This window comes from Zophobas morio, unplaced genomic scaffold (genome assembly GCF_036711695.1).
Source record: "Zophobas morio isolate AGI-343-1 ecotype UQ-CSIRO unplaced genomic scaffold, CSIRO_AGI_Zmor_V1 ptg000011l, whole genome shotgun sequence".
Lineage (NCBI taxonomy): Eukaryota > Metazoa > Arthropoda > Insecta > Coleoptera > Tenebrionidae > Zophobas > Zophobas morio.
Window position 1 is genome coordinate 20,471,000 of NW_026972116.1, and position 11,819 is coordinate 20,482,818.

An 11,819-nucleotide genomic window follows, 5' to 3' on the forward strand; every position below is an offset into this window, starting at 1 on the left:
ACTGAAAATCCAAAAAATATTAAATTGAGAAATTGAAAAATAAAAATCAAAAACTTGAAGAACTGAGGAAACAAAAAATTGAAAAATCAAATATTGAAAATTGGGAAACTCAAAAACCGAAATAACGAAAAATTGTAAAAACGAAAAATTGCAAATGGAAACATTGAAGCAACGAAAAATCGAAAAATCGAAGGAAACGTTGAAAAATTAAAGAAAATGAAACAACAAAAAATTGTGATATGAAATCGAGAAAATAATATTTAAAAATCGGGAAAGTGAGAAATAAAAATTAGGAACTTGATAAACTGAGGAAACGAAAAACTGAAAAATCGAAAATGAAAATTTTGTGAAACAGTTGTATAAAAAAAATAACAAAAATTAAAATATACGAGAAGCCATGTCTCAATATTTTGGGAGAAAAAAGACGATCTCAAATGTATTCTCAAAATTTTGGAAATATACAGTTTTCGAGGTTAAGAAAATTTGATTATTTTTGGCTTTCCCAAAGCATTTTTATTTTCCCTTTGAGGTCTTAAAAAATGCTGAAGATCTATAGAAAGTTAAGTTTTTTTTTTAATTCGAAAAGCAAAGATTTTCGAAAAAACAAAGATTTTGGTTAAAATTTTCAAAAACTGGAAATATAACAATTAGGCCATTTCGGGTTTCAATTCATAAAAATTATTTAACACACAATTATTTATTTTCAATATTTTCTGCAAATTCCAGCCAGTTCAACGCTCAGATATAGTGTCCCAATATTTCGAAATATCAGTCAACATCTTTTAAAAAAATAATAATAAAAACAGTAAAGAAAATTAAAATATTCGAGAAGATATTTCTCAGTGTTTTCAGAGATAAATAGGAGATATCAAAATTTGTAAAAACAAGGATTTTGAGGAAAATATCTGGAAATTATAAGCAGTTAAACTAGGTCGATTTGCGTCTAAATTTTTAAAAATTAAGAACGGTCGATGATAATTTATTTTTAGTATTTTCTGCAATGTCAACTTGGTCCATATATTTCTGAATGAGTCCGTAATTTCTATTGAAGATTCATTTTTTTGAATTTTTCAATGAAAAAGACGGTCTTTCGAACTACTGTTCGTGGGAAAATTATAAACATAAATATTTTTGTAGACACTTGTGTCAGAATGTTCTAAAAAAAAATAATGTTTATAATTACAATACAATCATCTTGTCAAATTATTTTAAGTTTCGTCAACAATTTTTTGCCGAGGATGAATAAATCATTTTTCTAGTTAATATTCTATAATTATTTGTAACTAACGTTAAAATAGAGGCCAATTAATAGATTAGGAAATCGAAGATCTGACTTGCACATTTTAAATGCAACCAATTTGACATTTCGAGATAATTGTTTTGCTTTCGAGATATTTGTTTTTTCTTTCACATTTCAAAAACAATAAGTTGTTAAAAATCCTGATTATAAAGCCCAATCCTGAACAACAACGTTTTTCAGAAATTCAGCATTTCGAAAAAAGTTTTCAGAACACTCAATATTTTGACACTTTATAGACTTCAAAATTTTATTCTTCCGTTCGTAATATCTCGATAAATTAGCAAAATTTTGACATAAAATAAAAATGTTGACTTTTCGAGAAAAACATTTCAAAATATCGTTTCTTTCTTCTAAAATTTTGAACTCTTTTCTCAAAATAAAAAAAACTGAGCATGTTCCTAAAAAAATCTCTCATAAAATAAAACGCAAAATAGAGCACTGATCACATTCAAACATTTCCGCACACCATCAACAAATCGCAATGCTCAGGGTAATCAAGATTCCGCACTACGAAAATATTGACCACACAAAAAACACCCATCATCTCCCAGTTATAAATAATGATTTAACTTTATTTGTGCTTTACCGTCGATAATTAATTTGTTTATCTGACGAACCTCAACAGCCTTAAAAAGCGCGACACCTCATCACTCAAAAAAACGAAATCATCGATATTTCACCGAAATTACCCATTTTAAATAGCAAAAAATCACACGCACAGACAAAAACCTAAAATATGACGATACCTCCAACCTTGATAAATATGCGAATAAATTAAGCACCGAGTCACCGAGAACCGTACGCCTCAATAAAAAAACGATATTAGTGTATGTCGTTGATTAAACCTGTATTAAATGCCACAGACTCTCGTGATAAATTCTTATTGTCTTTCCTTAAATGTTACGTTAGTGTGATTTATCGATTTTGATTAATTTATCTTATTTTGTCGAGGACTGATTGAGACGTGCAACTTTTGCATTATTCATGAGAAGGAAATATTTATATGTTGTTAGTCATCGTCATCGCTCATCAAACGTATGGTTTCAAGCTAAAACCCAAAAATGCATTGTTTACATTGGAGTACGTTTACCTTTGGAACAATTTTAGCCAAATTCACAAGATTTAACTAAATTTCCGGCTGTCGACATTGAAGTTTCAATTACAAGCTCGAAAATCTATTAAGCGAAACGTGGGTGGTTATAACTGTAAAATTGCGTAACTAATTGTTTTAGCCCGGTTCCTTATATGTGGATGGGAATCCGAAGCCATAAATCATTGTTCTACACGTTTTGTTTAAAAGGAATTATTTTGTAACTGTGGTAAATATTAGTTCGCACGATGTACCAACGTTTACCGAAGTGTACTAATTAGAAAGAAAAAGTCAGAAGTGTTCATCAGTGATTTACAGTAACGACCAGCGATTATAAATTATTGGCAAAGTTTCTAAATGTCAGTAATGGTGTATAAAAATTGCGGAATTTGAAAAACCAGGAAATTTTACTGAAAGTGCATCGAACGACGAATTATGTTTTCAGTAATACGGAACGAGTTTTCAGAAATACGCAAAAATGGTTTGCGATTAGCATAATGTGCTAATTAAATCTGCCATTTTATTCTTGGCAAAATATAATGTTATACAAACACTCGTCGTTTATTCAGTAATTAAGAGATTACGTAAGGTACAACAGTGAGCGATATTTAATTAGTATATTAATAACTCCTAATTTGTTTTGAGTTAATTTTGCACAGCGAACGTTTTGTAATAAATTCTCCCAAAGAAGATGTTCAGAGATTAGAGCAACAAGTTCACAGTTGCTCAACTCCAGCATATTCATTCCATGTTATTACAATTTTAAAATGTTATTAACATTCGTGTGATATGTTAAAATTTGATTTATTCTTGTAAGTACATTGCTGTAACACGCGAAGCCAGAATTTGACATTTGTGTATGCAAGAATGAAGAAATTTAGAACACATTTATCGCATTAAGAACGTAAAATAGTAAACGTTGTTTTGTTTTTTTTTGAAGTGGGTTATGACACAATGTGCCCTTACCCCAGAATTCCAATAATAAATTTCGGATCTGACAACGAATTCAATAAGACATATTGTTAATTAATTTCTTGTATCAATACTAGAGGCACTTTTGAAATATAGCGTTTTATAGCGTCTATAAATCTTGTTCGTCACACACATGTGCCAATTTGTTATTTATCGCCACTTTTGATTTTAGTGGCTTAAGTCATCATGGCTTGGGGCAGTGTTTTCAGTGTGTTACAAAATTGAGGTGATAAAAGTCGGCGCCTTGGTTTTCAAAATTTCGCTAATTTTATTCTTGTAGCGCGATCTTAATCAAAATCTGATTAAGCTTGAGCTGTAAATTACTTTAATTGACCTGTCGGACGACTTGCCGCTTATTAGTACGTATTTACGGTTAATCAGGCAGAAATGTGGACATGAGAAACAAATTTAACTTCAATAAATCAGTTTTTGACATATTTTTGCTTATTCATGTTTAGTTGATTACGGTGTTGTAGTTGATGATGAATTCTATGATTCATGGAAATTAGTAAAAATCCTGAACAAAAAAAAAAATGACGCACATTTCGTGATTAGTTTGAAAAATGAATCACTTGTGGCACTTGCTTGGAGAAAACATAGAAAAGTGGAAGGAATCAGTTACGAAACGCTTGACCACCATATAAGTAAATTTGAATAATGCAGTTCGAAGTACGTGATTTATTTTACAATGAACTTCACTTCTCTACATTCGTTGAAGTCTAAGCATAACTAGACATTGCACATGTACTTAACAAGTTAATTCAAATAAAGGCAAGTTAATTAGCACTATTTAGCTTGGTGGATTAGTTCACAGATTGTGGCTTTATTTTTATCAGCAAGTGCTAAGCGTCTTACTCAAATTGCAGTCTCATCAATGAAAATGTTTATTTAAACCCAATTAAAAGAAAATTTTATTACAAATTTGGCCCAATAATAATCTAATGTTTCAGAAAATAATCTAAAACAGAAATTATGGTGTGTTTGCCTGGTTTGTCACGAGTTTCAGTTGTTATATTTCAATATTTACAGAAATAAAAAGTTAAAAATTTATTACTGTTTGTTCAGCTGATTTTATTTTCAATTTAACTACAAGCGCGAATATAAGAATTTCGCGCCTATAAAAAATCGATTTAAAATTACGTTACATTGTGGATTATGTGGGACATTTTTTTTACATACTACAATTAATTCACGCCCCGTGACATTTAAATTTCCCGCATTTAATAGCTTCTCGGTGACGTCATCTGGCAGTCGTCTGCTACTAGCGTGACAAGCGTTCACTAAACCTTTGTATCTACCCCATATGGAAGGCTAACAATGGCAATAACCCAGACCGTATTTCCTTTCCATTCACTCCATAACAAGTGCATGCAGAACTAATAGGTAAATTTAAAATTTACCTGTAGAAATCCGTAAATCCTTAAATAGATTTTTAATGAAAAAGAAAGGGGTATTAAAGTATAAGCGAATTTTATATTTTATTTCTATATTTCATTAGACGATTCTGGAAAAATGGTGAGAGTTCTCGAAAAAATGAAGCCAAAAATAACTGCTGAAAGTCGAAATCTACAAAAAAAAAAAACTCTTTAGGTAATTCTCGTAAGTGGCGGAAAAAAAGAACTTTCCTTCCGCATGTCATTGGTAGGTCATAGTGAAAAGAACATTGAACTGCTTTCAGTCGATTCAATAAACAATGTTGTCAGATAGCAGAAATTCCAGCTATATTCAATTTTGACAACGCAAATTAGACAACATTATTTTTTTATCGAATTATTGCGATAATTAAAAATTTCTGTAATCCCCAAGCTCCAAACTGTAAAATCGTCTTTGGGGCGTTGTTTCTTTGACATTTTCGGCCAATTTTTGACCATTTTCGAAATTTAACCAACAATTTTCCTATCGATTTCAAGTTACAGAAGTTAGTTTCGACCTCATTTCTTCGATAACTGCTACCATAGAATCGCCCATTGGAGTATTGCAATTTTTTAGATTAAAAAGAAATATTTTCAAACCGAATATTTCTAAAATTTTGTCCCGGGTACGTAAATACGCTATATTTTTGGAATCAGCACGTCGAAATTTGTATCTCTGAATTTTTTGGAATTTTTTTGACAACATTTTCAAAAGCAAAATTTTTGAAAAAATCCCCCCAACGAAAATTTCAGCAAATTTTGCCATTTTCGAAACATAACCAAGGACATTTTGTTATAGGTTTCCACCTACAGAACCTGGTTTCGGCCTCATTTCTTCGATAACTCCTATCATTTTTCCAGAATTGCCCACTGAATTACCCATTGCATTTATTTTTTTTTTTAATATAATTTTTTTTAATATTTCTAAAATCTTGCCCTCAGACCATAAACCCGCTCTACTTTTGGAATCAGCAGGTCAAAATCTGTCTCATTGAATTTTTTTGGAAATTTTTGACATCTTCAAAAGCAAAATTTTTTAAAAAATCTCTAGTAAAATTTCGGCAAATTTTCAGCCATTTTGGAAACTTAACTAAGAACATTTTCCTATAGGTTTTGACCCACAGAAGCTGGTTTCTGTCTTATTTCTTTGATAACTTCTACCATTTTTCCAGAATTACCTATTGCAGTTTATTTTATTTTTAAGTAAATTAATTTTGAAATTGAATATTTCTAAAATCTTGCCCTGAGTACTTAAACACGCTTTATTTTTGGAATCCGTCAAAATTTGTCTCTCTGAATTTTTTCGAAATTTTTTGATAACATTTTCAGAAGCAAAATTTTTGAAAAAATTATCCCTAGGAAAATCTCGGCAAATTTTCAGCCACTTCGAAACTTAATTAACTAAGGACATTTTCTTGTAGATTTCGACCCACAGAAGGTGTTTTCGGCCTCATTTTTTCCATAACTCCTACCATTTTTCCAGAGTTTCCCATTGAAAAATACCTATTGCATTTTTTTTTAATTTTTAACTAAATTTATTTTCAAATTAAATATTTCTAAAATTTTGCCCTGAGACCTTAAACGCTATCTATTTTTGGAATCAGCACATCAAAATCTGTAGCTCTGAATTTTGTGGGAATTTTTTGACATTTTCAAAAGTAAAATTTTTCAAAAAATTCCCTCATTGAAAATTTCGGCAAATTTTTAGCCATTTTCGAAACTTCACTACGGACATTTTCTTATAGATTTTCGGCCTCGTTTCTTCGTTAAATTCTACCGTTTTTCCAGAATTGCATTTTTTTGTATTTTTAAGTAAACTGAATTTTAAACCGAATATTTCTAAAATCTTGACGTGAGACCAGAAACACGCTCTATTTTTTGGAATCAGCACGTCAAAGTCTGTATTTTTGATTTTTTGACATTTTCAAAGTCAAAATTTTTCAAAAAATTCCCCCAATGAAAATTTCAGCAAATTTTCAGCCATTTTCGAAACTTAACTAAGGACATTTTCTTATAGATTTCGACACACAGGAGCTGGTTACGGCCTTATTTCTTCGATAACTTCTACCATTTTTCCAAAATTGCCCATTGAATTACCTATGGTATTTTTTTGGATTTTGAAGTAAATTGATTTTCAAACCGAATATTTCTAAAATCGTGCTCTGAGACCCTAAACACGCTCTACTTTTGGAATCGGCACGCCAAAATCTGTATCTCTGATTTTTTTGGAATTTTTTGACATTTCCAAAAGCGAAATTTTTGAAAAATTCCCCCTATGAAAATTTTGGCCACTTTCGAAACTTAACTAAGAACATTTTCTTACAGATTTCAACCCCCAGAAGCTGATTTCGGCCTCATTTCTTCGATAACTCTTATCGTTTTTCCAGAATTTCCGATTGAAAATTATCTATTGCATTTTTTTTATTTTTAACTAAATTGATTTTCAAACTAAATATTTCTAAAATCTTACTTTGAGACCTTAAACACGCTGTTTATTTTTGGAATCAGCACATCAAAATCTGTATCTTTGAATTTTGTCAGAATTTTTTGACATTTTCAAAAGCAAAATTTTTGAAAAAACTGCCCGTATAAAAATTTCGGCAAATTTTCGGCCATTTTCCAAAGTTAACTAAAGACACAGAGAAGCTGATTTCGGCATAATTTCCTCGATAACTCCTACAGTTTTTCCAGAGTTTCCCGTTGAAAATTACCTATTGCATTTTTTTTTAATTTTTAACTAAATTGATTTTCAACATAAATATTTCTAAAATCTTGCCCTGAGACCTTAAACACGCTCTATTTTTGGAATCAGCACATCAAAATCTGTATCTCTGAATTTTGTGGGAATTTTTTGACATTTTCAAAAGCAAATTTTCTTTTTAAATTCCCCGAATGAAAACTTCGGCAAATTTTCAGCCATTTTCCAAAGTTAACTAAAGACATTTGCTTATAGATTCGACCCACAGAAGCTGGTTTCGCCCTCATTTCTTCGACAACTCCTACCATTTTTCAAAATTGCCCAATGAATTACCTATTGCATTTTTTTTTCAATTTTTAACTAAATTGATTTTCAAACCGAATATTTGTAAAATTTTGCTCTGAGACCATAAACATGCTCTATTTCTGGAATCAGCAGGTCAAAATCTGTATCTCTGAATTTTTGGGAATTTTTTGACAACATTTTCAAAAGCAAAATGTTTCAAAAAATTCCCTCATTGAAAATTTCGGCAAATTTTTTCAGCCATTTTCGAAACTTCACTAAGGACATTTTCTTATAGATTTTCGGCCGCGTTTCTTCGTTAAGTCCTACCGTTTTTCCAGAATTGCATTTTTTGTGTATTTTTAAGTAAATTAATTTTTAAACCCAATATTTCTAAAATCTTGCACTGAGACGTTAAACACGCCCTATTTTTGGAATCAGCACGTCAAAGTCTGTATCTGACATTATTTTGGAAATTTTTTCACATTTTTAAAGGCAACATTTTTCAAAATTTTCCCCCAATGAAAATTTCGCCAAATTTTCAGCCATTTTCGAAACTTAACTAAAGATATTTTCTTATAAATTTTGACCCATAACAGCTGGTTTCGGCCTTATTTGTTCGAAAACTCCTACCATTTTTCCAAAATTCCCCATTGAATTACCTAATGCATTTTTTTTCCGGATTTTTAAGTAAGTCCTGAGACCATAAACACGCTCCATATTGGAATCAGCACGTCAAAATCTGTATCTCTAAATTTTTTTACAATTTTTTGACATTTTCAAAAGCAAAATTTTTCAAAAAATTCCCCCTATAAAAATTACGGTAAATTTTCAATTATTTTCAAAACTTAACTAAGAACATGTTCTTATAGATTTAGGCCCACAGAAGTTTCGGTCATTTTTCCAGAAGCATCCATTGGAATGTTGCAATTTTTATTAACCGCATTATTAAACAAATTTTGGTTTGTTATTTAAATGTTTCACAATAATTAAAATTTTGGAATAATCGATACGGCTGTTTCAAAAATTATCTCTTGATAAAAATCCCTGCAGATGACAGAAAAAACTGCATTTTCGTATTCAACGAATTGCGAAATGTCTAGAAAATGAGGCATTAGTTAGATATTCGTCGAATAATTCGTGTAGTATGATTAAGTCCTACTCACAGATTTCAACAATGTAATTAATGTAAAATGAAGCTTCTAACTGATTTCGGTTTGGCACAGTTACTTTAAAAGATAAAAATGTATTAATTTAAAATATAAATTTTTCGAAAAATTAAATCATATAGAATAGAAAATATCCTAACCCTGTGGTTGGCGATTCCCATCTCTACACACTCCGACTAAACGAAGGTGCATTTAAACTTTTTAAAAACCGTTGTATAGTTTCTGAGATTATCTATACATATAATAAAATGAATTGGGAAAAGACAGAAATGGGAAACTTGCATTTTTGTATTTTCGGCAATTTTGACAAAAACATGTTTCTATTATCCTTCTTTTTACTTCCCGAGCTTAAGCTAAGGGAGTATTGTAATAGGGCCATTGGACGAATGACTACTTTCATATTTTCTCGACGTTTCATGACCCCTAGAGTACGAAGAAATAGGTACTCCGTTTTTCAAAAAACTGGATCTGTTGGATTGTATATATTTAAGGGACGAGGAAAGTTCTGTCTAAATAACCTTAGACCAATTTTTGTTTTATTATTTATTTTATTTACATTATTGTTTTTCTCTTCATGATTTTCTACAATTTTGGATTTAATATTCTTCAAAATTTCATATCTTAAGGCGTTTTACATTTTTAAAAATTATGCAATTTTTTATTTTTCTTGATTTTCAAATGTTAGATAATTTTTACTTCCACGCGAAAATTAAGAAAGGTTTATTTGTCGAATTTATACGGTTTCCACGTTTCATAGCTCCTAGAATATGAAAAAGTAGATCTTCCATTTTCGTTATATCGCCTGTGGTTTGATGGCGATTGCCGAAACTGTCGGACGGGTTGTTGTGAAATGTTAGACGTATTTTAAGAATCTACATAATGGTAAAACGCTAACGAAAATTTGTCTATTCAGCCCCACAGAAAATGTGATGACGTCGTCCCAAAATTTTCTTACATAAATTGTATCAAAAATGTACAAAAAACCTGTACTTTCGTATTCAACGAGTTGTGAATTGTCAAGAAAAAAGCGAAATTAGCAGATCTCAGCAATATAATCGATGAAAAATTAAGCTTCTAATTTGTTTTTGCAAAATACTATTATAACTTTTTAATGACGACTTTTTACCGTTCAAAGTATATCCTCTTTTACTATGTAGGGTATAATGACATACAAAATTATTTTTTGTCAAGCTATAAATTAAAAAATTCAAGTAATTTGTTAACATGTGTGTCTTATTTAAAAAACGAAAAATGACGATTTACATGTCAAGATTCAATAAAATAATTGTTAAAACGCAATCACTTACATAAAAAAAAAATAGGTGTAAGTCGCTCATGCTCTCTAATAATTTGTTAACTCGGCTAACGTCTCATCAAAAAAACTTTATACTTGTGCGCTAAGTACCATTTCGCGCACTAGTTGCACCAATAATCATTTTATTACATCTGTCACACAAACGCTAAATGTGTCTTTGACATGAACCGGAACATTTCCGTTAGCAATTACAGTACTAAAGTAGTTCTTTCAAGTAATTTATGTAAAAGTGGCTTATTCAAAAAAAGGGCAAAACCAAACACGGGTGCCAATTTTACTAAATTTGAAAATATTCTGATCCAATTTCCAATCACGAGATTTTCACGGTACCACCTTATTAATCAATTCAGATATCTAAATCTAATCAAGTTAATTTTTAATGTTTTGAACCCAAAAATATTTTGCACATTTTTCAAAAATCGCTTGTTTTGATGAGTGCTTCCGGTACTATCATCCTTCAAAAAACCCTCCAAATTACCTGGTTATTGTTGACCGCCGCCACCGCCACAACCACGCCAAACCCTAGAACCCACAACATCTCCGAGTACCGTTCCTTCGCACTACTTCGCGTACCGCACGTTCCACTACAAGTCAGCTACAGCTACTCCTCGAAGACGCACCGTGCACAGGGAGGTCACCAGGTCACTAGGAGGAGGGAGATGGCAGGCAGCACTCCTAAGCGATCGGCTCGCAGCAGATTGCGATGTCACAGCGCCGAGATGTGCAAAAACGTGTGAAAAAATCCAATTCATTCATCGATGACAGGTTTTGATGAAACGCCGACCAATTCGAACACGTTTCGAAATTTTGTCATTTCGTAAAGTGCATTAGGATGGAGTGACATCTTCTGTTTGGAGAGTTATGTAATGGAGGCGTGATGTCATTGCTGGGACTTTGTACGTCTGAGTTTTCGCGTACATTGATGATAATGATGGTGATTGTCTGAATGGTGAAAAATTTTGGCAGGTGGATGGTTGGAAAAGTACGGGCGGTACTTTTGATGCGGGTTTGGAGATGGGGGAAAACCAGACACATGATTTTTTTGATGCGTTTTCTAATTACAGTTTAGTCGTGACTTAAGTGTTTGTCTTAAGTTGGAACTAGAGATTTCAGATCACGTTTCTGTGCGATATTGTAGCCTGTAGGGGTACAAGTTTTTTTCTTGTTTAGATTACAACTTTTTTAACTAATTATAGTACATATATTATTTTTTAATAGTTGTTTTTCTCAGCTCTTTAGCTATTTGTGTTTATAACGGATGCTTTTTTTCTGAGAAACTTCTCAGTTTTAGTGAAATACTCCCTCTCGACCCAAAATATGTGCCAGATTTCTGTATCCTTGAATATTATCTTCATTTTTATTAAAAACAAAAATTGCAGGTGTTTCTTTGGGTAATAATAATTCTTTGTTTCCTAACGAATTTAAAGAGACTTTTTTAAAATACCGGTGTGGAGAAAATATGGCCTTGGAAATAAAATCAGTTGCCCCAATTCAAAGAAAAAAGCCTACTTTAATAGAACAAACTCATCAGGGCATCTCCAAGTTCTTTCAATTTTCTTCAAAAACAACATTAGGGATCCT

General features: G+C 31.3%; 1 protein-coding gene across 1 annotated transcript in view; it reads right to left on the reverse strand.

Annotated features, from left to right (window-relative positions):
• LOC135127203 (uncharacterized) overlaps nucleotides 1-10,873 on the reverse strand; it is a 30,676-nt gene extending 19,803 nt beyond the window's left edge. The window contains exon 1 of the mRNA XM_064053590.1: nucleotides 10,717-10,873. Coding sequence (XP_063909660.1) covers nucleotides 10,717-10,776 — 60 coding nt within the window. The 5' untranslated portion in view covers nucleotides 10,777-10,873. The remainder of the gene's footprint in view (nucleotides 1-10,716) is intronic.
• Between the last annotated feature and the right edge of the window lie 946 nt (nucleotides 10,874-11,819).